The sequence below is a fragment of the Purpureocillium takamizusanense genome, chromosome 6 (assembly GCF_022605165.1).
Source record: "Purpureocillium takamizusanense chromosome 6, complete sequence".
Lineage (NCBI taxonomy): Eukaryota > Fungi > Ascomycota > Sordariomycetes > Hypocreales > Ophiocordycipitaceae > Purpureocillium > Purpureocillium takamizusanense.
In genome coordinates, this window is record NC_063073.1 from 1502615 (window position 1) to 1529197 (window position 26583).

Here is a 26583-nt window from a genome sequence, read left to right on the forward strand (position 1 = left end):
CCACCGGGCCAGGGGTGCTCCACGCACGGCGCCGCAAAATTCATGCACCTCGGTGTTTCGACCCCGAGCCCGCCAAGGCCCCCTAGACCCCTAAGCCGTGGCCCAGTGGGTCGCACAGCCCTGCCGGCGGACCACGAACTCGGGAATCTCGGTATCCACATGCCGACCCTCTCGGCATTTGGACCCCGATCTGCTGTCTGGGCCTTCTTCATCTTCGGTACCCGCTCGGTGTCCCGCTCCGACGCCACAGCCCCTCCTCGCACACACCCCTTCCCGCCCCGTCAGCAACAGCCCGTGGATAGACGGAGCATGAATCTGCCAGATGGAACGCACTCCCTAACGAGCTGCTAACGTCTTGTTGGCGGGCGGGGGCTGGCCTGATCTCTATCCGAGCCGCCAACATGCACCACCAGCGGGTACTAATAGACTTGTGGCGGCGTGTTGGTCTCCCTTCCGCAGACGCCGTCCGTCAATCCATCCCATCCCATCCTTCTAGAAGGACGGGCGGCGTACGCCTCAACTGCGCCATACCGCGGTCTGCACCGGCGCCACACTCGCCTCTTCCAACGTCCTCTGGTCGAGTCAAGGCCCAGACACACGAATGTCACCACGAGTCGCAGCGCACCACCATACGCCTCATCGGCAAACTCTTTTTACTACGCAGCACGTGGTTGGCACATCGTTAACGTGCACTCTTTTTAACCTTCGTTACACCATGCAAATGGCCCCCCTCCCCGCAGTGCTGCTGTGATTGCCAAGATTTGCTTCCGGTCACCATGGGTGGTGGTACAAATTCCATGCGATGCATGTTCCTGACTGGGATGCCAGCCAGCCTCGAGCTCAGACCCCGTTCCCGGCGAGGGGGTGCATTCTGCTGCTGCGCTGCTACACGCAGGATCACGACACCCCTGCGTTTGTTTGAAATAGACGCGGGCGCTTGGGGGCGCAAGAAAAAAAAGTCACCGCGCATGTGATTCTGGGGTCGCTTTCTCCCTCGCTTGAATCAAAGTTTGCCGACCCTGACAGGTGGTGCGCGCCGCGCTTCGTAGTAGTAGTAGTAGTCGTGGAAAAGGGCTCCAGAGAGAGCAGTTGCAGTCTCCACTGCCAGCGTTCTCCATCCGCCCGAGGCAGTTTCCTCTTCCAGTCCCTTTTGCTGCTGCGTACACCTTGCGTATCTTAGTACAGGCTGGTACAGGTAACCTCTTTCACCGGCTCCTCCGGTACCTTAGTAGTCGGAGGTATCCCAAGCAGGTCAGCTGCCGCTGTTGCTGACCCGCTGCCGTCAATACCATGTTGCCGAATCACCCACTGCCAAGTTTGTATGTAGCCGTACCCCCGACTTGCCACTTTCGTCGTCTCCCCAGCCCCGGGACGGCTGCGCTTCTCACCCAAAGAGTTTGCACTGGAGCTGCCCAGGTGATCAACTCTCCACCACTGTGTGCGCGTTTAGGGCTAGTATGCACAATCGAAATCGGGTGGCCACGTCGCAGCGGCAATGGGGTCCTGCTCATCATCTCGTGATGCGAAACGAAACGCTGCCAATTTTCGCAGAGGAGGGAGTAGTATAGTTCGAGGTGACAACGTATCAACTATATGAACATGTCTTCATACCTGCGGCATTTGATTCCGTACAAAACTCCCTGCGCGGGATATAAAATCACATCGCTCGCTGAGGATCCAGCACATGAATCCAAACTCCAAGCACACAAACGCCCTACATTTCTGTCGCTGTCCTGTTTCGACCATTGCTTCCTGTTTTGGTTATTTCTGTTGGCATCCGCTGTTGTTTTTGTTCTTTCAGCCATCGCTTCCGCTGCGTGGCATCATATTTCTTCATTCCCGTCTTCTAGAGTCCCTGGTCATCTTCTCCCGGCGACTATACGCTGGAGTCGAGGGCTTTGTTGTACGTGTTGGACCAAACACTCTTCTTGGGGTGTAGGAAGCGGTTAAGGCCGAGGTAAGGCTTGTTCATTGGGCTCTCCGGGCCCTCGTAGATGAAGAAATCGTACATGGCGCCGCCAGTCAGGCAGCCGAGGAAAGGAATCACCATTGGGATCTGGCGGGATGTTAGTAATAGAAATTTCATGAGAGAGGCCGCAACCATCTTACCCAGAAGTAGTAGCCACCAAAAGACCACACCTCGTGGCCGTATCCAATCATGAAAGTCACCAGGCGAGGGCCAAAGTCACGGGCCAGGTTGATAGCATAGCCAGTCTCCCAACCGAAGCAAGCACCAATGCCGAAGATGAGGAAGAAGAGGCACAGGGGCATCAGCGGCCCAGCGCCAATGTTGTTGGCGTCGGCCAGCGCGAAGATGACGAATTGAAGAATGGTACTGGCGACGAACTCGGAGAAGACCATGCCGGTCCGGGTCATGAACGCGGCTGGGTACGTGCAGAAGACACCGGCCGTGGCATTGGGGCCCGAGACGGTGCGGATGCCGGTGCCGCCCTCAAAGGTGTCAATAGCGGATCGATAGTTGCCGTAGACGATAGCAGCGCCCATCATGGCGCCCGTGAGCTGTGCGAGGAGGTAGACGGGGAACTTGCGCCACGGGTGGCCACGAAAGACGCAGTTGGCGAGGGTAACGGCGGGGTTGATGTGACCGCCAGACTTGCCGGCAACGTAGACGCCCAACATGACGCCGATTCTGGGAATCGAGTCAGCACCTTGAGTTGGGACGCTATGGGTGAGCGGCGACACTTACCCCCAGCCCCAGGAGATACTCTGATAGTCGCCCTTGACATTCTTACTAAGGACAACCTGGGCCACGACACCGTCGCCGAACAGAATAAGGACCATGGTGCCGAAGAACTCGGAGAAGGCATCTTGCCAGATGGAGCGGATCTTAGGCCACTTGGGCTGCTTCTTAGGTGGCGCTAACACGCCGTTGGTAGGCTCTTCATGAGTGACGGAACCGCCCATCTCGACCTTGTAGACAGGAACAGACTTGTCAATGGACGACTCGGAGACTGAATCCTGCGAGGGTGGAATGATGGACATGAGGACTGCAGGAGTGTGGGTGAAACCCAAGATAATAAGTCTCAGGCAGACAATGAAAGCGGACCAGCGATAAAGAAAAGGCCGGGGACAAAGGATAAAATGTCAGGAACTGTGGAACATGCGGATGCTCCGGGCCGGCGACGAGTCGTTGAGATCCGTTCGGCACGGGGAAACGGACAACTATATGTGTTCTCCCCACGGGGTGTTGAGAGAAGAAGAAGGAGACGGCGGAGCCCGACCGGGTTGGCGACCGAGAAATCGCGTGGTCCCGGGGAAGAGGGCACGGAATCGGGAGTGACTAAAAACGGTCGAGAATGTGCTGACGAGGGGTGGCGGCTCGCGGTGCGGGATGCAGGTGAGATGCGTGAGGCGGGGCTGGGCGTGTAAGTTTTAGTCCTGTCCCTGTGCCTTGCTTGGCCTTGCTGGGCGCGGGTGAGGGGGAAGGATTGAGGAGGAGAGGCCCGTGGCTGGCCGGACTGCCTGGAGGTGAATGGGATGCGGGATCAAAGGATGATTGACAAGACGTCCTAACGTTAGGGCCTGGCGGGAAAGAGCAGTGACCCAGGCGCCGCCTTCCGTCTCCACGGACGCTAGAAGGCAGACAATGAACGCCTCCGGAAAAGTGACAGCGAGCAAGTACCCGATGTGCTGTACTACTAATCTACTAGTAGGTAACATACCGGACGCCTCCTCGGAGCCGTTGAAGGAGGCTTTTGAGCTTCTTTTGCGAGGAGTGAGTGGCCCGTCAGCAGACCATCGTGGGCGCGGGTGCTGCGCTACGACTGTACGACACAACTTTGCGGCCGGCTGCCTTGTGGAGCTGGTTCGTCGCAGGTGCGGGACTGACAGCCAAAACCAGACAAGGACGCCTCTCCAACTGCGGCGCCGCGCCCTGATCCGACTCCAGGCGCCCACTCACCGACCGGCCCATACATCCATACCATCCATCCCTCCCAGGTCACAGGTGTGTGTGGCTCATCGTCATCAGCCGGCGCGCATCCACTGTCGGGCTCGATTCCCGCCTCTTTGACGCAGGCCTGTCGTTCGTGCGCTCCCCTCTCTGCTGGTTCGTTCGTTGGCTCTGTGTCGTCCCGCCCGGCCCCCTGGCCTGGTTCCCGTGTGTGCGTGCGTGTCTTTGGCTGACGAAAAAAAAAAATAGCATTGCAGTCCATGGCGCCATCCAATAGCTGCAGCGTGGCGTTGGCTCGGATGAAGACTGTTCGCGAAGAAGGCACCCCCCTCCCTTAGCCATCGAGAGGCGAGCATTTCAGCCACCGGGACTAAGGCGACAAGGGGGCCTTGGTCATGAAGGCGTCGAGTCACGGCAACGACCGACTCGGGCAGCGGACGGGCCATCCGCGCCCACAGGGGCAAAAGACACCTCGTACAGTTCGGGTGCCAGGCAGGCAAACAACACGCCGCTACTATTATTACGGAGTCTCCGGCCGCTGATGGAGGGATGACGAGACCCCAGAGGGGTAGAACGGGGATGGCGTCGCGCCCGCCGCCGAGGCGAATTATTGGCTTGCGCCATGATGCAGCGTCGGTCGCTCGCACCGAAACGGCCTGCCGTGATACCCAACTTCCGACCACTTCTTGCCGGCCGCCCATGTACCTGCTCACGGGGTTTGAAAACCCGTCGCCCCCCGCCGTCGGTATATTTCAGCCGGTTTCCACAAAGACGAGGAGGCGTAAACGACCTCGCCAGACATCCAAGCTATGCGCGGGGTCGAGAGCTCGACGAAGCGTCGCAACTGTCCGACATCGCAAATTTCTAGAACTTCGCCGCAGGGGCACCCCAGCTGGCTCTCTCCAGCTTTTCGCTTCGCTCGGACAGTGGGCCTTCCGCGAGGCCAATGCTACAACGCGGACAAACAAACCCCGGACCCGGGATGCGAAACAAAGACGCGCGGGATCCGGGGCGAAGTGAGTACACGATGATCCCCCAGTTTCCGTTCGCCGGTGAAGCCTTCTGGTATGTGGTCACTGACGGCTTGAGAGTCTGCCGCCCATGGCGGCCAAGTGATAATTGGGTCAGGTTGACTTGCCTCGGTCCGGAGCCTTGCTCGAAGCCAGCACCGAAGCGTCCGGTTCTGTCATGCTACCGTCAGAGGCACTTGTCGTCAGCCTCTTCCGGAGTTTTGATGCCACGGAGCCATCGGCCCCCACCTCGGGTCTCCTGGTCATGTCTCGAGGTTGGCACTCGTACGAGAAACGCTTTCCTTGCCACGACGGAAGATGGGCGCCACCTGGCCCTGTCGACGATTTCCGACATGACACCAACACCCGCTCATGCCTCCCACACACCCGCACAGTTTTAGCTTCTGGGGCGCCTGTGGGTGGAGACGTTCCCATCTGGGGGCTCAGTGGAGCGGGATGGCGCTGGTTGCAGAGCGCCCCCCTGCAAGCCAGGCAAGGTGCGCACACCCCTCCTTGCGCCTATTCCTTTTACTGTTCTGCCGGCCGAAGTTGCTCCCTCGAGTCGGGGGCCTTTTGCCAGGCATCGGAATCCTCTTGATGAGCCGTGCGTGACAAACCGCCGACGCCGACCGAGCGGCTGTGCCAGTTGCAGACGCCCGCATGTGTGACATCCAGTCACCTCTATCACAAGCAAACCCGCTCCTTGGCGCGTCGACCCGACCGGCCAGGATCCTCTTGCTTGTGAGGCGCGTGCTGTGCGCCACAAGGTCGATGTCGTGGCTGCGGTCTCATGCGGCGCACGCAGGGGGCGCGCCCCGAGGCATCTGGCAGCTGGCATCAGACGGACACCGTGGAACGGCAGTCGTCGACCTCGGGCTCGAAAGCCCGAGTTTTGGTCCCTGCCAGGCGCTAGTCGTTCAACGTCCTCCACAAATCTCCATCATGAGGTCCCGCTCGACTCGTGAGGGGCCCCTCATCGCGGGTGCCCGGAACGCACCATTGTCGCATGGCAAACCAGGGCCAAGTCGAGCCCGTCTGGCACGGTGGAGCAAACCGCGGACCTGGTGGCATCTCAGGAGTCGTATGACGTTTGGAGCAAGCGCTTCTCTCCACCGACAGTCTCCAGAGAGCACGTGCGGCAACAGACATCTACGCTTCTCCACAGTCTCTGGGGCCGCCATGATGCCGCAAGGCCGGGTGAAGAGGTGAAATGGGGCGGGCGGGCGCTGCCCCGGCGGTGGCGGCTGGGGACACTGGCGGGGTATATGGAAGCCACACCGGCGAGGGTGAGTGAGGGGTTGGGGAAGCTCCCGAGCGTCAGCAGCGCCAGCCAACGCGGGAGCTCGCGAGCTTCCCAGTGATTCGTGGGAAAGAGAAGCGCGCCCATGTGAAAGCCGCGACTATTAGTATCTCTGCGTGTGCCTGCCTCCACGAACTCTTGTCAACTTCTTCGTTTCTCTCTCCATCCCGCTCTATCCCCCACAGCCTCAAAGTCGTTTACCCCAGACTTGGGTCGCAGCTTCCCCGCGTTGCGTTGCGTCGCGTGTCTTCCCCCGCTCAGCAGCCGCCCTTGTCACGTCTCTTGTCGCTTCATCGTGTTCTGAATGCTCAGTTCTCTCTTGCCTGGCAGATCCAAAACCATCATGTCTTCCTCTTCACAAACACAGTTCGTCGGTGCCATTGACCAGGGCACTACCAGCACGCGGTTCCTCATCTTCAACCGCGCTGGAGAAGTCGTTGCCCTGCACCAGCTTGAGTTTAAGCAGATCTATCCGCAGCCGGGGTAAGTCTCCTCCAATGCCAGATAGCCTGCCTGCTTGCATGGATGGACAGAGTCAATGTCCAGTATCTCGTGTGAATCGCCGCTGACGCATCGCGACACGTAGATGGCACGAGCATGACCCCGAGGAAATTGTCTCGTCCGTGGAGAAGTGCGTCGATGGCGCCGTCAAGAAGTTTGAGACGCAGGGCCACTCGCGCGAGCAAATCGTGTCCGTGGGCATCACCAACCAGCGTGAGACAACGGTCGTCTGGGACCGAGTGACCGGCAAGCCCTTGTACAATGCCATTGTCTGGACGGACACGCGCACGCAGGACCTCGTCCGCCGCCTCAAGATGCGAATCGGCTCCGGCGAGCTCACCGACCGCTGCGGCCTCCCCCTGTCCACCTACCCGTCCGTTGGCAAGCTCCTGTGGCTCCTGGAGAATGTCAAGGCGGTCAAGGAAGCTTACGATGCGGGCAACCTGGCCTTCGGTACCATCGACACCTGGCTGGTCTATAAGCTGAACGGCGGCCCCGCGCGCAACGTCTATGTGTCGGACCCCAGCAATGCCTCGCGCACCATGTTCATGAACCTCCACACGCTCGACTACGATAATGAGCTCCTTGACTGGTTCCGCGTTGACCGCAACAAGGTCAAGCTGGCCAAGATTGTGCGCTCGGCCGACCCCGAGGCCTACGGCTCGCTGGCCAGCACCCTCCTCAACGGCACCAAGATCATGGGCTGCCTGGGCGACCAGTCTGCTGCTCTCGTTGGACAGAAGGGCTTCACCCCTGGTCTTGCCAAGAACACGTACGGCACTGGCTGTTTCCTGCTCTACAACGTGGGCGAGAAGCCCGTCATCTCGTCGCACGGCCTGCTCTCCACCGTCGCCTTCGACTTCGGTGAGGGCAAGACCATGTACGCGCTCGAGGGCAGCATCGCCGTGGCCGGCTCCAGCGTCAAGTTCCTCGTCGATAACTTTGGCTTCATCGAGTCGTCGTCGAAGCTGAGCGCCCTTGCCGAGACGGTCGAGGACAACGGTGGCTGCACGTTTGTCACTGCCTTTAGCGGCCTGTTCGCGCCGTACTGGATCGACGACGCCCGCGGCACCATCTTTGGCATCACCGCCTTCACACAGCGCGGCCACATTGCTCGCGCGACGCTCGAGGCCACGTGCTTCCAGACCAGGGCCATCCTCAAGTCGATGGAGAAGGACAGCGGCAAGGCCCTGACGGAGCTCGCCGTCGACGGCGGCATGTGCAACTCGGATCTGATCATGCAGGTGCGTAGCGCAAGGAGCGCCCCGGACCCCTGGAGCTGCCAAGACAAGGATTCTCGTTTACTGACAAGTCGCACAGACGCAGTCCGACATCATCGGCATCCCCGTCAACCGGCCGGGCATGCGCGAGACGACGGCTCTGGGCGCCGCCATCGCCGCGGGCTTCGCTGCCGGCGTGTGGGAGTCGTTTGACGAGCTCAAGGACGTGAACCTCGAGGGCCGCACCATCTTCAAGCCTTCCGTTTCGGAGGACAAGGCGACCAAGCAGTTTGAACGCTGGGAGAAGGCGGTTCAGATGAGCAAGGGCTGGGCCGAGTAAATGGTTTTTGTTCGTCGCGCGCGTGTCGCGTGTTGTTTTTTCCCCTCTTACTATACCACTGGCGGGCCATGGGTGTGTCGATGGGGGCCCGAGTCGCGGCAGCGGTGTGTCTGCTTCTAGAAGCCTGAGAGCTTGCGTGTACTATATTTCTGAATGACCTCATGACGGATCTTTTTCTCTGATGAAGCTGGAGATTTTCCTGACACACATTGCCCAGTGTTTCCCTGGTGACGAGTCTGCAACGTCCGCCCAGTTGGCTAACGACTGGGAATACATACGTGCGGCGTAGCATGCATGACTTGGGGGACGACCCCGCTGTCCAAGCCGAGGCTGCTGCTGCTGCCAACGTACCTGCATATCGAGTTTGCCTTCTGACGGTCGTCGTGGACGCTGCGAAGCGGTGAAACCCCTGTGAACCGCAGAAATGAAGCCTGCACGTCCGCGCAGAAAGCGCAGTAGTCGTCAACCACGCCGCAGGTCAACAATGACCGGATAATATTAACGCTTGATGCTCGCCAAGGTGGAAGAAAGGAGCAGCACTGCGCCGCGCGGGTCGCAATGGCGTCACGCGTTGGTGCGGACAGTGCAACGTAGGTCGTCGACGAGGTGCTCGTGGGCGTTCAATCGACGACGATGGGCGGGCCGTCGCTCACTTCCGTCACAGCGCCATGGGATGGACTGGATGGACGCCTTGACCATCACCCATCCCAGCCGCAGCCGGCCGCCATGCATGCAGAGGCGCCAACTGCAATCCATGCTGGAGACGGGACGGAACATGGAAAACGGCCAAGTCAGCGGAAGGCTTCTAGCGGCCTTCGGCGCTAGAGAGCATGGTTCCTCGGGGGGTTGCGCTGTTGTGTCGCCCCTCCCCGGGCTTGCCCCCGGCGCCGCTGATCGCTCGCTGCGCACGCTGTCTCGGACAGCCCGGGTGGACGATCGCAGTGGGGAAGCGCTGCCGAAACGGGACTTTTGCCTGCCCGCCAGAGGACCTACCTAGGATGCTAGGGCCGCCACTTCCACTCGACTCTTCACTTGCCCGGACGACGCCACTCAATCTCATCCCAGCACAGTGCCTTCCCTCTCTCATCCATCGTCTCGCTTTTTCTCATCGCTGTTGCCGGCTTCCCCGCACTCACGCACGCATGCACGCACGCGCCACTCGAGGATCGACCTTGTCTTAGTTCGGGCGAGACTGAGTCGGTAAGTACCAGGCCAGAGAAGGGCGAAGAAGGGTGACGGCGAAGAAAAGCTGCCGGTGGGCCGGACTCCGCTGCCACAAACCCGGACCAGAGACACGGACGCAAGAAGAGAGGACAACGGCGGCGACGCGACCACGTTTTTATTGTCGGCACCGCAGGCGATAGATAAAAAAGAAACCCGTCGCGCAGCAGACCGAAGGAAGGCGTGCTGTGGGCACGTCGCACACGCAACAAAGAGATAAGGAAAACATCACATCAGGTCAGGCAACGTGCTCTCGCTCCTCTTCGGTGGCACCACCCCCGACACTGGCGACGTCCGCCTCGCAGTTGGCCTGCGCAGTCGGCCGAGCGACACCGAGCGTCGTTTATTCCCAGCTCCAGACGCCCGCCTCCGCGACAGGGATTGCATCGCAGCCTGCACACGTGCTGCCTGCCTTCTCACCTCACCCTCCGGGTTGCCTCTTGGTGGCGCAACGGTGGTGCTGGGCTCCCACCCCCACGGCGCAGCGGTTTGCGATCCCTAACCCGCCAGCGGGTGCTAAGGTTAGAGATTGCCTGCTGCGGCGTGGTTCGGCGCTCCTCCGCGGGTACCTTCAGCGATCGCGGCCCCCCGACGTCCACCATCGTAGGGCAGGACAGGGCCGTCACCACCCAACCACCACGCTCCTCCCCTCCACCACTCCAGCCGCAATTGGAAACGAGGCGACCAGTGCCAGCATCGCCGACGTCGAGTTCTTAGGAGAGGCGAACCCGGTTTCGCAAAGCGTCCCTTATAAACGGAGCCCCATCCCAGAAACACCGACGAGTCCCCGGACCCAGTCCACACGCACTGAATCATCATCACCACCCCGTCGGTGTCAAACGGCAAGCCCAGCTCTGAGGCCCATTAGAACCCTTACCTCAGCAGAAAAGGGGGGGCCGCCCAGTGTGGAGTTTGTTTCTCTTCGCATTACGGAGTACTGCACTGTACCGTACGGATCATGGAATAGCCATGGTTGCGTCAAATGCACCTCCGGTACCCATGGCCGAGGACGAGGCCACCTCGGGCTTCAGTCACGACGAGGGCGGGTCGAGCGGCGATGAAACCTCGCACAACGGACCCGCCTCTACTGCCGCTGCCGGCAACAAGAGGAAGAGGACCAAGTATCAGAAGACATCGTAAGGCCCCTTGCCCCCCTTCCCTTATCTCGCATCAACGTGGCCCGACTGACACGGCCTCGGCGTCAAGATGCGAGCTATGCAAGGCCCGCAAAGTCAAGTGTGATAGGGCTGAGCCTGCTTGCTCCTGGTGTGCCCGCCACAACCGTACCTGCGTCTACCTCGAGAGGCAGAAGCCTGGCAGTCGCATCGGCTTCACCCTCGAGCTCGAGACCAAGGTGAACCGCGTTGATGCCCTCCTGCAGACGCTATGGCGCCGTGTCGAGGACCACATCGCTCACGACCACGCGAGCCCGTCGCAGCAGACGCTGTCACCCTCCATCAGCAACCCCAACGCTTCGCAGGCTGATGGCTTCCCGCCTCAGCCTGAGGGGCCCGCGACGCGGAGACCGGTAGGTGTCCCGGCCGGTACCCCCATCATTCCAGGCAGGACGCCGGTGGCATTCTCCAGCCCCTCATGGCAGGGTGCCGAGAGCCAAGATGGGATGCGAGGCGGCCCTCGCTCGTCCGTGCAAGGACCTCCGGCGGGCATGTCCATGGGCGGCGCGGGCGCGGGCGGAGAGTCGTCTCCTTACAACGGGACGAACCACATGCCTCGAGGACCTCCGATGCGAGCGGGCTCTTCGTCGCTCTCCGGCGGTTCGGACCTCCCGCCACACGACATGATCTACACGCTGGTCGACCTCTACTTTAAGCACTGCAACACGTGGTGCCCGATCCTGGACCGCAAGACAACGTTTGGCGTGTTCTTTGGATCGACATCACAGAGCGAGGTCGACCGCATACTCCTGCATGCCATCGTAGCGACGACGCTGCGGTTCCTCAAAGATGCACGGCTCTCGTCAGAGATGAGGGCCCATTACCACGCCGTGTCAAAAAATACTGTCATGATATACGCCATGGAGCACGTCAGCGTCGCGGCGCTCAAGGCACTCGTCATCCTATCGCTCGATGAACTGGGCACGTCCAACGGCCCGCGAGGGTGGAACCTACTATCCCTACTGGCACAAAACGTACGGCACCTGGACCTCTGGGAAGAGAACAGCATGTACCTCTCGGCGGGAGAGGAGGACTTGCCACACACGGGCTCAGTGCGACGGGTCACAGTCGGTCAGCCTGAGTCTTGGATCGAGGACGAAGGTCGGCGGAGGCTATGCTGGATGGTGTACCTTTTGGACCGGTACGCGACAGTCGCGACGACGACGTTCGATTTCATGCTCGACGACAAGAGGATGAAGCGCATGCTGCCGTGCTCGTACGACCTGTTCTCGAGAAACGTGCCTGTGGAGACTGGCTCGTTGGACTCGGCACCGGACGGCCACGGCGGGACGAGGTACACAGTCGGCAAGCCCGAGAACCTGGGCAGCTTCTCGTACCACTGCGAGATACTACGCATCCTGAGCCAGGTACACGACTTTCTCAAGACGCCCATAGACGTGACGTCGTCGACAGACATGGCCGGGTGGCGCAACACATACAGGTCGCTGGACTCGGCGCTGGACAACTGGCTCCAAAGCCTGCCGAGCGAGTACAGCCGCATCTCGGCGCTCTGCCACTCGGACCCGGCCAGTCGCGTGGCCAACTGGTTCATGCTGCATAGCGCGTACGTGACGTCGGTGGTACGGCTGCACTCGTCGGCGGCGTACCCGACGGTGCGATCTCACATCTTCGTTCCGTCGCACTACGCCATGCAGCGGTGCGTGTCGGCGGTGCAGAGCCTCCGCGACATCACACAGGACGTCTACGAGGCCAACGGGCTGGACCTGGTGGGGCCGCCGTTTGCGTTTTCGCTGTGGACGGCGGCGCGGCTGCTCATCGTGCACGCCTCGGCCATGGGCTGCCCCGTGGACGGCAAGATTGACTTCTTCATTGACATCCTGACGTACGTGGGGCAGTACTGGGAGGTGGCCAACAACTACGCACGGATCCTGGCACGGGTGATGCAGAAGGGCCGACAGAGCGAGGTGCCGTATGTCGTCATGAGAAGGTAAGCTCTCTATTCTGCATCGATGCGCTTTGCGTCGGTCCTCGACGCTCCTGTGCTGACGAACCCGCCCATGACAGGAGCGCATACGACCTCGTGGGGCTCACATCGGCGACGCGGCGCTCGGGCCTGGACGAGACGTCATCGCAGTCGGTATCGCTGAGCGAGCTCGACAACATTGACGTGTTTGACTTTTTCAACTACCCCAAGGTAGCGGAGCCGGCGCCGCGGAGCATGGCGGGCGGGCAGACGAGCATCCTGCTTCAACCGCAGGGCTACGGGCCAGAGGCCATGCGGAACGGCGGACCAGCTGTTCCGGACCCGGAGGCGGACTGGCTCGGGTACGCGTCGCCGTTCAGCTAGACAAGCGGCGTAAATGCCACCCAGCAACGTTGATGACAAGTCACGGGACGTCTCGTTGAGACGAGGCGGGGCGGGGTTTTGATTTTAGTTTGCATGTGTACGACCAGTTGCTCATGACTAGGCGTTGGATACCAAATCTCATTTAGATGCATCAATGACGAAGCACTCGTCTCGGAATTCAATGGCTATCGCGATGGGCAAGGGTGTCGGACCGTGCATGCTTGGGAGGGGGCGCAGCATCGGTGCTGCCTTGTCCGTGAGTCCAACACGTCACTTACTACATAAAGTAGGCACCGCAAGGGCTGGGGAGGTGTGCTACTAGTACTACCTTGATTATCAAGCAGTATGAGAGGCTTCGTCGGAGCGGCATGGGTAGGGAGAAAGGACCCGAGTGTGCTGACTTGTCTCCATAACGGGGCCTACCTACCTACTAATGTACAACTTATCCCCCATCTATACCTATTACACGCGAATCAGTACAATGCAAGTAGTATTGTATAGTTTTGCTGCATCCGAATTGGAAGCACCGCTGCCGCCCTCTGCTGTTGTTGTTACACCTTGCCAAGAACCACAGCGAAGCCGCAGCTGCAGCTGCAGCCCACCTGCAGTTAGGAGGTAAACGTATTGCGTAACCTTCCGTACCGCACCCTGCCACTCACTGCCTGCACGCGCACCTTGTTGACTGACGAGCCGCTCTCACCCCCGATAATGGAACGAGGGGGAGGGGGGGGCCCAAGGGTGGTGCCTCGTTTGCTTGCAATGCCTTTTTTTCTCTCTTCCGTCTGCTGCACGTTCAAGGCTGCTGTTGTGTTACCTATTCGCGTAGTAGTATGTATGTGTGTACTACATTACATTACATTGTATGTAGGCAAGGGGCCTTGTTGGGATCCGTGCTCCAGGCGCAGACAGCAGGCGCGGAAGCAGAGCAACGTGGCAGCGCGATTGCGCGCCCGCGCTCCCCTTTGCTATACTATAGGTTTGTGTCCCAGCGCGGACGAAGAACCGTTATCGGTAGGTAGGGAGGAAGTATAGTACCTGGTAGCGAGTCATTGGCGTCTAGGGTCGTTACTTGTTTGCCTGTAGGTAGGGAGGAAGGGGCATATGCAACGCGTGCGTACGTGCGTGCGTGCGGGCTATATACCTCACAGGATGCTATAGTATGCGCACTTTTGGCGCCTGCTGTCCCCCCCTCCCTTAAGTATCTTCTTTAAAGGGGGGGTTTCCGCTACGTTTAGGTCGTTTTATACAGCTTGCGTACGTGGGGTGTCAAGGCCATGCATGTAAAAGAGTCGCCCGGTAGCCATCATGGGGGTCGTCCTGTACACCTTCAATAGCGGGCGCCCTCTACGCAAGGCCGAAGGGGAAAACGCCAAAAGGCCAGCAAGGAGAAACATGCTCCTCAGTTATTGTACACCGGGCATGTAGGTAGGTTCCTATGTAGGCATGTGTGTGTATTCCGTCCTTTGTGCTCGTACTGTGCTGGCAAGGCGCACCTACAGTACAATACGTGATGGTCGCACAGCGTCCGCGACACGCCCTACGTACCTCTAGTTACGTAGTGCCGCCTCGAAACAGCAAGAATTTATGCGTGTTGGCCCGGCACTTGATCGGTTTGCCGCACTGCACCGCATCGCATCGCACTGCAGGCATTTTGGGACGCTGCGCCGTCCCGGTGCGGCGGCTCGCGTGCGTGTCCGTGCTTCCCGTCCATCCGTTGAAGGAAATATCAGGTCACCACCCCCCGGGCGGCCAGCCAACACACACACACACACACACACACACACACCACACACAGAGGCCACATGGGGGTGGATGGATGGATGGATGGACCATCACTCTCCTGTCATGCACGTGCAGGGAGGGTTGTGGACCACCAGCGTCGCTAACCAACCAATCAGACAGGCGGACGGGCGGATTCCCGACCCGCTGGACCGGAGGGGGCGCCTGTCTGTCTGTCTCCCCGACTCTGCAACGGCCCAACGGGTCCTTCATTTTTTGCCTTTTCTTTTTGTCTTGCGCTTGTTTGCTTGTTCCAGGCAGAGCCCTTTTTTGTTGGTTGGTTGCGCGGCCACGTTTTTCCAACCGTCGCGGCTGCAGGGCTCCAATTGCGACGCACCATCACCACCACCACCACCATCACGACCGCACACACTTCCACGGACGGCATGTAGTCAGTACATACCATGTATGCGGTGCCGCCACATTCCCGTGCCCGTCATCGTACAAAGTCTCGTCCGTGAGACGGGAAGGCGGGAGGAGTTGAGGGTGGCCGGCAGGCGGCAGGCGGCAGGCGGCAGGCGGCAGACGGCAGACGGGAGGGCCTGGGGGGAAGCACAACATGAACGCATCAGCAGGAAGCCAAAGGATGGGGGGTGGGTGGACCATCGCCATCGCCATCGCCATCGCCATCATCAATCCCGCCAGAGCCAGAGCCAGAGAGACAACCCGCCTGTCGGCCGTGCCTCCATGCGTCTCAATGCCGCAATGAGACACCACCGGCCGACAACGGGGCCCGACGTCGACGCAGGACTGTCTATTGATTAACTTGGGTAGCACCCAGTCAGTCTCACCGGTACCAATTAACGTTACCCAATTATTAGTTACAACGAGGCACCAACAAAAGTCAAGCCGAGTCGAGTCAGCACCAACCCTCAACCACCGACAGGACCGGACCGGACTCTTTTTCTCCTCGGAACTGCAACAAGATGGGCTACTGTTACTGCTACTGCTGCTACTACCGCTAGCTCGACCGCATGTCTCCCGTCTCTGGTTCATCTGTTCATTCCTTCCCCCCCCCCGCTTGGTACCTATTCGATTCGCCCACGACCACCAGGTGGAGAACTACTAATGCTCATCAGCAGGAGCTCGTCCGCGACGTGAAGCTAGTCTTGTACTCCGTCAGAGTAGCTCCGCTGCTCCGTCCTCTCCGGGGGGCGTGTTTTTTGTTCTTCCTCTCTTGTTTCTGCTCTGTTTATCAGCTCGCTTCGCTTGACCCTTGACGCTTCCCTTCTTGCCCCAGCCTCCCACACCCCCGGCCCTGTCCATCGTCCTTCCATACGCGCCCCCCACCCCCCCCCCTTCATTTGTTCCCCTCCCGAGAAGACGGGGCGCTGGCTTAGTGACACGTCTTTTTGTCTTTTTAATCTGCCTTTTTCTTGCGCCTCGCCACGCATTCCACCCCCTCCCCCCGTCGCTTCCGGCGTGCTTATCCCGCCCTCGGGACCGTGACATCACTCTTCTACTACGTTAGAACCCGCGCAAGTGGGAGGGGGACCCGGGCTGGGCGCGCTCTCTCGACATGCTGTACGTGTAATGCAAGGACACCTCGCTCGCAGGAGGCCGTCAAGCGAGCCGTCCAGCATGCAAGCGAGCAAGCAAGCAAGCAAGCAAAGCCAGCATCCAAACACGCAGCGAAGCCCTCACGCACTCACCTCTCTTGTCATCATCCACAAACTCCCATTTTCCATGTTCCACCGTCCGCCCGTTTCCTCATCAGCACTTAAGCACGTGCAGTAGTAGTAGTAGATCGTTCAACAACCGTCCCCATCCGCCCCTCATTCATCCAACAAAAAGGACTCTCTCTCTCCCTCCTCACGGGATGGACCCATCGTCCCGTCCGCGCGAGCATTCATGTCCCGTGGAGCCGCCCGCTGCCCGTCATGCTGGCGCCTGCCTCCCTCCCTCTCCTGGGCGGGCGGCCGCAGCCTGTCTGTCTATCTGTCTATCCCCCCCAGAAGGGTCGTCGCCCAGGCGGATGCTCCCGCTCGACGGGGTCTTGGATGGACGGCGTCGTCGCCCCCCAATTTAGCGTGCCCGCGCCGCGCCTTTCGGTGCCCCCTTTCTTTGCCTAGCTCATCTTGTCTCTCTCTCTCTCTATCTCTCTCTCTCGTGCGCGATCTCTCTCACTGTTGTTTTCCTAACCTGTCTTAACCCCGTCCCCGTCAGGGGGGATCCTGTCCCGCATCTTGCCTCTTCTCTCCCCGTCGTCTCTCGTGTTCGCCTCGTTTCTCTCTGCCCGCTTCATCCCCCTCCCCCATTCCCTCACCCGTGTTTTTGTTCCGTGCCGTGTTCGGGACGACCAACAACACAACCCCGGGTCCGCTACCGTGTCCGCACACACACACACACACACACACGCCCCCACACCTGCCGACCCGGTCCCCGTCCCCGTCTCCGTCCCGTCCCGTCCCGTCCCAACAACCACGTCCGTCGTCCAACGTCCGCCCCCCCCCCCCCTTCGGCCATGGGGCTGCTCGCCGCGCTGACGGGCCCCGACCCGGCCTTCGCCGCCGTCGTCGCCGCGCTCGCCGTCGTGACCCTGCTGACCGTTCGATGCGCCGCCGCATACCTCCGGCTGCGACAGTTCGGCGGCCCGCGCTGGACGGGCGTCTCCAACTGGCCGCACAGCATGGCCATGCTGCAGAATCGATGCCACGAGTGGTACGAGGAGGCCAACGAGAAGTACGGTAAGCGCCACTCGCCTCCTTTACTTTCGATTTTCTTTTCCCCCCATGGTCCGTCTTGGATATATATATACAGAGTTGTACATCTTTGCTGCCCGGTTGGGTGGTATGGCCGGGGACATTTCCGGGGAAGACTTGTTCTGCTCTCATTCCAGGGATGGAAACCAGAAAAAAAACCTCCCCCAAGAAGATCCCCCTTTAAGCTGATGGTTTGGGTTTGGAGCGAAAAAGGTCCCATCGCGCGGGTGGCTCCCAACGTGCTCGTCACGTCGTCGCCCGACGTCTGGGCTCACGTCAACACCAAGGCTGGGTATAAGCGCTCCGCCTGGTACTACAACGCCTGCCGCATCGAGCACCGGAGGGACAATGTCTTTTCGCAGACGGACGTGGCCAAGCACGACTTCCGGCGGAAGCAGATGGCTCCAGGGGTAGGTGGCCCTGTTTTTGTTTGTTGTTTCTTGTTTGTTTCTCTTCCTTTCTTTTTCCTTTCTTTTTTTTTCCCTTTCCTTGTTTGTTTGTTCCTTGTGCCGTGGTTCATGCATGGGGCCGGCCCCCCTTGCCATCACCATACTTATTGATGCGGTGGTTTAACTCGGCCCTGCATATATATCACCACTGCTACGGTGTTTGCTCCAGTGCACCCATGCATATATATGATGTGTATATGTCATATGCGTGTTTATGAAAGCAAGTTTATGGAAGCGGACCGGGACATGGGTTCCTAGTTGACTTATCACGGTTGAGAGGGGCCTTCCGCTCATCATTCATTCGTTCGTCCATTCATCCCTCATCCCGGGGGGAAGAGGCCGCAGGTCGAAAGTGTAAAAGCTGACCATGAACCCATCCATCACCCTTTCCCCGCTACATAGTACTCGGGCCGCGAAAACCTCCACCTCGAGTCCTCCATCGACGAGCGCATCGCCGAGTTCCTCGCCCTCATCCGCGCCAAGTACGCGTCCGCCGCGCCCGAGCGCGCCGGCGTGCCCCTCGACCTCGGCGAAAAGGTGCAGTTCTTCACCCTCGACGTCATCTCGGGCGTCGGGCTCGGCCGCCCCTTCGGCATGCTCGCCTCCGACGCCGACATCGACGGCTACCTGCGCTCCAGCGAGGACGGCCTGCGCGCCGCCAACGCCGCCCTCGCCCTCGGCCTCTCGTGGCTCGCCCACGCGCCCCTCCTCGGCCGCCTCATCGCCCCCAGCCCCCGCGACGGGAGCGGCTTCGGCCGCATGATGGCCGCGTGCTTTCGTCGCGTCGATGCCCGCGCCGCCGAGGAGGAGAAGGAGAAGAAGACAAACGGCGCCGCCATCGCCGCCGCGGGTGACGGTCACAGTAACGGTGACAGTAAGCGCTCCGATATGCTCGCGTCGTTCATGCGCCACGGGCTCGCCGGCGACGAGCTGCGCTCCGAGGCCCTCGAGCAAATCATCGCCGGCTCCGACACCACGTCGACGGGCATCCGCGGCGCCCTGCTGCACGTCGTCACCAACCCGCGCGTCTACGCCCGCCTCCAGCGCGAGGTCGACGACGCCGTCGCCGCCTACGGCCTCGAGGACGCGGCCATCATCTCCCTCGCGCAGGCCAAGCGCCTGCCCTACCTGCAGGCCGTCATCCGCGAGGCCCTGCGCGTCTGGCCGCCCGCCGTCAACATCTTCGCCCGCGACGTGCCCCCGGGCGGCGACACCGTCCTCGTCGACGGCCACCGCCCCGTCTTCCTCCCCGGCGGCGCCTCCATCGGCTACTCGGCCTACGCCATGCACCACAGCGAGGCCATCTACGGGCCCGACGCAAAGGCGTTCCGCCCGGAGCGCTGGCTCGCCGCCGCCGCCGAGGACCCGGACCGCCACGCCCTCATGCTGCGCACAAACGACCTCGTCTTTGGCCACGGCAAGTACCAGTGCCTGGGCAAGCCCGTCGCCCAGCTCGAGCTGGCAAAGACTATTTTTGAGGTGAGTTTTGTTGTCGCCGTTGCCGTTGCCGTTGTCGTTGTTGTCGTCGTCGTCGTCGTCACTACTGCCGCCCAGAAGTAACCGACGATCGATAAACGAACACGCAATAAGCGTCAAGCCAGAGCTTCTCATGCAGTGCTGACCCCCCGTTTGCTCTCCAGCTCATGCGCAACTTCGACATGACGCTCGTCCACCCCACCAAGCCGTGGGACGCGCGCAACACCCTCGGCCTCTTCGTCATCTCCGACATGTGGGTGCACGTCACCGAGCGGCGGCAATAATCAATCTCTCATCTTCTTGGTTTTGCGCGCGGCTGTCGTCGCAAGCGTGCGTTTTTGTGGCGAGTTTTTCGCCTCTTGTGTGGTGCTAGCGTTGTCCCTACCTTGGATTTGATACTCCCCTGTCCTTTTTCTTTCTCCCTTTCTCCAACAGATTCCCCCTTTCTTACCCCAGTCCAGTCTGTATCTTTTCGTGCGGAGCCCTGCGTTGCTGTGTTTCGTGAAAGAGGGCGTGCTGTTCGCTCCTCGATTTACGCTGTCAAGATTGGCCGACTGAAATTCGTTGCGACGGACTGTACTACTACTAGGGGAGCACCCAGGGATGCTCGAGCAACCGAGTGCCGCCGCTCGTGAGATGTATTAATGCCGAATGAGGATGTATAGCCCAAGTAGTACTATTAAAACTCCCAACAGTCATTGCGACTGGAATTTCCAGGGGCTCCTTGATTGATCGTCTCGTCGTGTCGTGTCAGGAAGCTTGCGTCCGTTGCACATGTGCCGCTACTCGCAAAGCAAAAGCTTGATATGGTGGCATCGGCACAAGGTCACAGGCATTTAGGGAACTCGCCCTTGCCTGCCCCTCGTTCCTCGTGCCGCCGCCCAAGACACCCCCGAATAACATGTGCGTCGCCGCCGCTCACAAACAATAGAAGCAACCGCCTCAGCGTGCCCCGCTGTTGAAGCAAATGCCGTTTTCAAAAGACACCCTGCCATCCCTCCCACGTGGCGATAATGCACATTCCTTGTCCCTGTTCAGCGATGTGGGGAAGCCCAGAAAGCTTCTTACATTGGTCTCTGGCCATGAACGTTCGTCCTGAAGCGCAACCCAATTTCAGCGTCTCGAGTTACACAGGGGAACATGGAGGGGTGGTGTGTAGTACAGAGTCACTTACATGAGATAGTAAGGGCGGATGCGGGGGTTGCGGATGGCCCTGCGCATCTCCATGACAAACAGCTGGACCTCTTCATACTTCCAGCCCATGATCTCCTTGAGAATAAAGAGCGCAAAGCCTTCGAGGCTCTCGTCCATGAAGGCGAGGTTGTAGGTGCCAATTTGCTTCATCTTGGGGTCGCTGCTCCAGGAGCCGACGGGAACTTGGTAGGTGCGCTCAACAACGCCGGTGAAGCCAGCCTCGAGGATGAGCTTGCGCATGGTGCCGTTGTTGGCGATGCGCAGGGTACGGTTGATACGGTCACCACCCTCCCAAAAGACCTTGGCCCAGCGCTTGAAGATGTGCTCCGGGTCGTCACGCACCTCGGGAACGTCGCTGTGTAGGTGGATGTTGATCTCAAAGTCCTCGAACCAGCCGCCAGGCTCGAGGGCGCGGAAAGCTTGGCGGTAGAACTCGGCCCAGTCGCTGATGCTGCCGTAGAGGGTGCGCACGTGGACGAAGTCGAAGCTCTCCGGGTTGTAGGTCCACTCTAGCTGGGCATCCTCGATGTGAAAGATGCAGTTGGGTGGCACCCAGGTAGGCTGAATGGGCGAGATGTCGGTGCCGATGATTTCGGCCGACGGGTAGGCGTCGGCCATGTCGATGGCCCAGATGCCGGTGCCGGTGCCGACGTCGAGGACGCGCTTGGGACGGTGGACGGGGGCGTCGAAGAGCCGATCGCCCTTGAGCATCACCATGAAGTGGTGGGCGATGTCAAGGCCATTGTTCTGCCGGTCGTCGTTGGGGCCCCAGTACTCAGTCGTCTTGGAATTTTGAAATGTGCGCCCGTGGATGCTACGGTAGTCAAAGATGCTCTCAGAGAGGGAGGCCGTGGAAGAGTAGACGCTGCATCGATGTGCGTCAGCGTACGGAGGGCACACGTCCTGGATATGTTTCCCACTCCTCACCTTCCGTCGTCATCGATAGCAGAGTCGGCATCGTCATCGTGGTCATTCTAGCGGGAACACATCGTGGTAAGCCGGCGCAACGTATCCGGGCCACCCCCATCACTGTTCACCTCGGGAGATGATGAGGAGGAAGAAGAAGAAGAGACGTACAAAGGGGATCTGCGTGTTGATCGGGGGCTCCGGAGACGGACTGGACGGGTCAGCCTCGGGCGCGGGCGTTGGTGAGGTCCTGTTTGGAGGCGGCGAGGCGCGCTGGGCCGACGTGGGCGACGACTTTGCGGTGCTGCCCCTAGACGGCGGTTTGGGGCTGGACATGGCCGGCGCGAGCGGTGGGCATGGCCTCCGCGGGCAACGCAAGGCTGTCTTATGTGTCGTTTCACGACAAGCCACGAAGAAGAAGAAAAGAGCTGACGGAGGGTTTGCAGGAGCCCGGTCGGGCAGGGCAGGGAACGGCAGGGCGGCGAGGCGGATCGCTCGACGGTCGTCAAACAGCAGCCAGCGCTCCTAGGCTTATGTATCCGCACTAAGTGCATAAGGTAGGTAACTAGCAAGGTAAGGTATGAATGATAAAACACCCATCCGACGGAGGGCACATGCGGCCAGACGTCAAGCCACGCGGCGGACTGGGGGAGGGATGGGAGGGGTTCAGTTTGCCAACAAGTTTTGTTGCATTATCGTCCGTGCTTGTTGCAGGTACTTCGTACTTGGTGGCAGCAGCTGCGCGCGAAAGCAAGGGTCCATCGGCCAAACGTTTAGCGAGTCCCGCGCGGGTGCGTCTGGCGTGTGCATGCGCTGTTGGGTGCGGACCATGTACGTAAGGTAAGGTAGGTACACCTCAGTACGAAGTACAGTACGAAGTACGAATATGTGGTGCGCTTGCCCAGGTTTGTTGGTCGCGCGCCTTTCCATTCAGTCCACCCTTGTTCAATCAAGTCAACCGTACCGTCCGAGGCGGGGCCTGAAGAAGCGCCTGCTGTGGGTGGGAGGACGAATAGAAGGGGGCGACACGGCGATGATGCGTCGCCCGTGGGGGAATACGGACTTGCGAGTCGATCACGGACGGCACTCTGGACTCTGGAGGAGTTCCGGGTGCCGTGCGCCCGGGCGGGTGAGCGCGCATCGCCGACGAGAAACACGGCAGGGCCTGCCCTCGGTTGCAACAGCGGAGGCCAGCACAGTCCTCGGAGGGAAGGGAGGGGGTCCCTGGATAGTACAGTATGTACTTGGTACAGACGTTAGAAGAGACCATCATCCCCTGGTCCTGACGGCGGGCGCGCGGTCCATTCATTGATGGATCGGTCCATCCTCTTCCAACCGCGGTGGCCCACGCCTGCCAAGAGCTACCTAGTAGGTATTACGGCAGCTGCCAGTTGGCGACATGACATCAGAAGAAGGGGGGGGGGGGAGACGTCCAGGGTCTTCTAGGGGGTGTCACGGTGTGTGTGTGCGTGTGTGTCGGACAATTGGGTGGGTGAGTGGGTGGGTGGAGAGAGAGAAAAGGCTCCTCCCTCCTCCCTCCTTGTCGAGCCCAGGCGCGGGGAGGCAGCATTGCAGCCGTGATGCGACGCCTGACCAGATGCAACTCATCAATGCCTTCTTCGCCGCGAGCAGCTGCATGTACGTAGCATCGGCGGTCGTCAGCATTGGCTGCCGTCAGCATCGGGTGAACCTAACCGACATGGCGAAGCACGGAGCTAGGTTAGTAGTAGCCATCAATCAACAGATGCGAGCGCAGGTAGGGACTTGTGCCACGGTCCGGTGCGTCGTCTCATTCCTCCATACATCCATCCGCCAAACAAACCATGCTCGCTGTCCACCATGGGACTTTTTTCGAGGCAATTGGAGGTACGAAGTACATACATGCATACATGCCCGTAGTACTGTATTGCTGTCAGAGCCTGGTCAAGCCCAAATCTCACAGCTGCACCGCGTGAATTCTCGTGGCGTCAAGCAAACAATCCATCCCCAAGGGACGGCACGGGGAAACAAAGAGGTCAGCCAGTCGAGACTCAATTGCCCCCATGTGAATGGAGCCCAACAACACCCAGAAAGGCAGCCGGTGGGGGTCTGGCCCGTTAGAACTGCTGCTGCTGCTGCTGCTGCTGCTGCTGCTGCCGCACCCGGCGGGCGTCCCACCCCCAGGTAGGGTTCACCTCGCGTGCGGCTGCCGTCGGGGGACTCTCAACTGAAAGCTTAATCCTGCCATTCGACAGATGCGACGGCAGTTGCCGTGATTGACTACCTATTATCGACGGTTTGGCTGAAGCATGGCTTGGTTACCTGGGTAGGGTAGCTCTCAGTCGGTGAGGTTCAAGAGGTCACCAGCTCCTCCGTACGTATATCGTATAGTATCCAAAGTACAGTATACAGTATACAGTTCAAAGCAGAAAGTACATCGCCGTGATGGATGGCGCAGCGCACAGTCCAGAAATATCTCTGCTGCTAATTACAAGAAGTGCAACGGGTAATCATCAACTATACCTCTGCCAGCCCGTTCTGCGACTGAACCCGGGATCTTGCGCACCCCGTCAGCTGCCGGCTGCAGCTCCGGACGAACGAACGGTAATCAAGTGTCGAGATGCTGAACCGGAGTTTTGATGAACAACCCTCTCCGAATCCGCCGTTGCCGAAAAAGTCCGCGCGCGCTCGCTGAAGACATCCATGGATGCCCCCCAGACCCCGCCCCCCGGTTGGGCGGCTCCAGCTGTTGGGCTGAACATATGGAGGGGCCGGGGGGGCCCACGGGTTCTATCTCGGGAGGAGTTTCTGGGGTTCAGGCCCATGGATCCTCCAGCCCCCAGCCAACCACGTGCCGCGCATTTGCACTCTTCGCCCATAGACATCCCCCACAACATGCCGAGGCAAGAACTCGAGTTCCACTGCCGGCAGCGGCTCGAGCTTCCGTCTCGTCCAACGTACTCGGTCGGTGACGTCTCACAGACAGTTCCATCCTCGGTCAGGCCGTTCCGACTTCATCCCTTTATTAACACCGCAACGACAACAGCGGCGGCAACAACAAGAACGACAAGTTCAACGCCCTAGTCGCCGCAACTTCTTCTTCTGCTGCTGCTGCTGCCGCTGCCGGTACAGCAACCCGCCAAACGCAGCTCGTTCGTCCCCCGACATTTCGACCACACCCACCCACCTTTCGACACCCAGCGGCGCAACGTCGTCGTCGTCGTCGTCCAAACACGACAAACACCATGGCCTCTTCCAAGGAGTTCACCCGTGAAGAGGTGCGCGAGCACACCTCCGACGACTCCCTCTGGTGCATCATCGACAGCACAGTCTACGACCTCACCGAGTTCGTCGACGCCCACCCCGGCGGCGAGTCCGTCCTCCGCCAGATCGCCGGCCAGGACGCCACCTCCGTCTTCTACAACCTCCACCGCCACGAGGTCCTCGCAAAGTACCCCGACCTCGCCGTCGGCACCGTCCGCGGCGAGTCCCCCCAGGTCATCACCCCGCAGCCCGGCGACCTGAGCAAGGTACCCTACGCCGAGCCGCTGTGGCTCGCCCAGCCCTTCCGCAGCCCCTTCTACAATGACTCCCACCGCCGCCTGCGCCGCGCCATGCGCGAGTTCGTCGACCGCCACCTCGCCCCCGAGGCCGCCGACTGCGAGGCCACCGGCCGCCACATTGGCCAGGACATGATCGAACGCATGAGCAAGCTCGGCATCCTGCACATGCGCCTCGGCCCCGGCAAGCACCTCCACGGCGTCGAGCTCATGGGCGGCGGCGTCGTCGACGGCAAAGAGTTCGACTACTTCCACGACATGATTGTCGCGCAGGAGATGGCCCGCACCATGACCCGGGGCTTCCAGGACGGCAACATGGCTGGCATGACCATCGGTCTCACCGCTGTCCTCAACTTTGCCCACGACGAGGCCTGGAAGAACAAGATCGCCCAAGAGGTCTTCAGCGGCAAGAAGAAGCTGTGTCTCGCCATCACCGAGGCCTTTGCCGGCTCCGACGTGGCCGGCCTACGCACCACCGCCGAGAAGACGCCCGATGGCAAGCACTATGTAAGTCACCACCTGCTGTTGTCTCGCCCCAAGTCGCCCTCGTCCCGTACCAGAGACTGCCATTGATAACTAACACGAGCCCGGCACAGATCGTCAACGGTACCAAAAAGTGGATCACCAATGGTACATTTTGTGACTACTTCGTCACCGGCGTCCGAACTGGCAAGGCCCTCAGCGTCCTTCTCATCCCCCGCGGTGAAGGTGTTGAGACCAAGGCCATCAAGACGTCGTACTCGGCCGCGGCCGGCACCAGCTACGTCACTTTTGACAACGTCAAGGTTCCCGTCGAAAACCTGCTCGGTGAGGAGAACAAGGGCATCCACGTCATCCTCAGCAACTTCAACCATGAGCGGTGGACAATGACTTGTAGGTCGTGGCTTGTGCGAGATATCGAGAGCCTGTTGCTAACGATCCCTTCAAGGCGCCACTGTGCGCTCCTGCAGGACCATTGTTGAGGAATGCCTCAAGTGGGCCAACCAGCGCCTCGTCTTTGGCAAGCGCCTCATCGACCAACCCGTCATCCGTCAAAAGTGAGTTCTCCTCTCCTTGTCCCGGGAAGCGCCTCAAAGGCGTGCAGTGCAGCTGACCCGAACTTCACCGCAGACTCGCCAAAATGATTGCCCTCGTCGAGGCAAACCAGGCCTGGCTGGAAACCATCACCTACCAGATGTGCCACATGCCTTACAAGCAGCAGGCTCAGCATCTTGCCGGCCCCATTGGCCTGCTCAAGATGAGCTGCACCCGCGCCGCCCACGAGGTCGCCGACGAGGCCGTCCAAATCTGGGGTGGACGCGGCCTCACCCAGACCGGCATGGGCAAGCATATTGAGATGTTCAACCGCACTTACAAGTTCGACGCCATCCTGGGCGGCGCTGAGGAGGTCCTCGGCGACCTTGGCGTGCGCCAAGCCATGCGCAACTTTCCCAAGTCGATGCTATAAAAACACCTGACTTGGAGGAGGAGGAGTCTTGTAAAGTATGTAGCAAAACTTGGATCATGTCAGCCACCTCTCATGGAAGTTGTGTGATTATGTCCTGGTCGTA

The 26583-nt window shown here is 60.2% G+C and overlaps 6 protein-coding genes across 7 annotated transcripts; 4 read left to right on the forward strand and 2 right to left on the reverse strand.

Moving 5' to 3' along the window:
• Positions 1-1876: 1876 nt before the first annotated feature.
• Positions 1877-3003, reverse strand: FPS1 (glycerol channel; the record flags this gene model as incomplete). Its single annotated transcript, XM_047988376.1, has 3 exons — positions 1877-2056; positions 2110-2650; positions 2708-3003. 3 exons carry the CDS (start codon positions 3001-3003, stop codon positions 1877-1879), a joined length of 1017 nt encoding a protein of 338 aa, XP_047844371.1.
• Positions 3004-4702: 1699 nt separating this feature from the next.
• On the forward strand, positions 4703-8454 carry GUT1_2 (Glycerol kinase). The gene is made up of 4 exons (XM_047988377.1): positions 4703-4929; positions 5042-6706; positions 6810-7968; positions 8045-8454. The coding sequence occupies exons 2-4, from the start codon at positions 6528-6530 to the stop codon at positions 8282-8284; spliced, it is 1578 nt and encodes a 525-aa protein (XP_047844372.1). The 5' UTR covers positions 4703-4929; positions 5042-6527; the 3' UTR covers positions 8285-8454.
• Positions 8455-9361: 907 nt separating this feature from the next.
• On the forward strand, positions 9362-13635 carry JDV02_006941 (uncharacterized protein). The gene is made up of 3 exons (XM_047988378.1): positions 9362-10641; positions 10712-12628; positions 12706-13635. Exons 1-3 carry the CDS (start codon positions 10475-10477, stop codon positions 12986-12988), a joined length of 2367 nt encoding a protein of 788 aa, XP_047844373.1. The 5' UTR covers positions 9362-10474; the 3' UTR covers positions 12989-13635.
• Positions 13636-16388: 2753 nt separating this feature from the next.
• Positions 16389-20007, forward strand: JDV02_006942 (uncharacterized protein). The gene is made up of 4 exons (XM_047988379.1): positions 16389-17454; positions 17683-17879; positions 18321-19397; positions 19559-20007. The coding sequence occupies exons 1-4, from the start codon at positions 17232-17234 to the stop codon at positions 19676-19678; spliced, it is 1617 nt and encodes a 538-aa protein (XP_047844374.1). The 5' UTR covers positions 16389-17231; the 3' UTR covers positions 19679-20007.
• JDV02_006943 (uncharacterized protein) lies at positions 19879-22350 on the reverse strand. Its single transcript, XM_047988380.1, has 4 exons — positions 21666-22350; positions 21516-21562; positions 20569-21453; positions 19879-20489 (listed from the first exon to the last, which is right to left on the reverse strand). Exons 1-4 carry the CDS (start codon positions 21828-21830, stop codon positions 20459-20461), a joined length of 1128 nt encoding a protein of 375 aa, XP_047844375.1. The 5' UTR covers positions 21831-22350; the 3' UTR covers positions 19879-20458.
• A 2027-nt stretch (positions 22351-24377) lies between these two features.
• On the forward strand, positions 24378-26524 carry JDV02_006944 (uncharacterized protein). Of its 2 annotated transcripts, XM_047988381.1 has the most exons (4): positions 24378-25540; positions 25630-25906; positions 25962-26070; positions 26144-26524. In XM_047988381.1, the coding sequence occupies exons 1-4, from the start codon at positions 24719-24721 to the stop codon at positions 26478-26480; spliced, it is 1545 nt and encodes a 514-aa protein (XP_047844376.1). In that variant the 5' UTR covers positions 24378-24718; the 3' UTR covers positions 26481-26524. The 2 variants fall into 2 exon arrangements, with proteins under 2 accessions (XP_047844376.1, XP_047844377.1); XM_047988382.1 differs by having other exon boundaries at positions 25630-26070; positions 26144-26503.
• Positions 26525-26583: the final 59 nt, after the last annotated feature.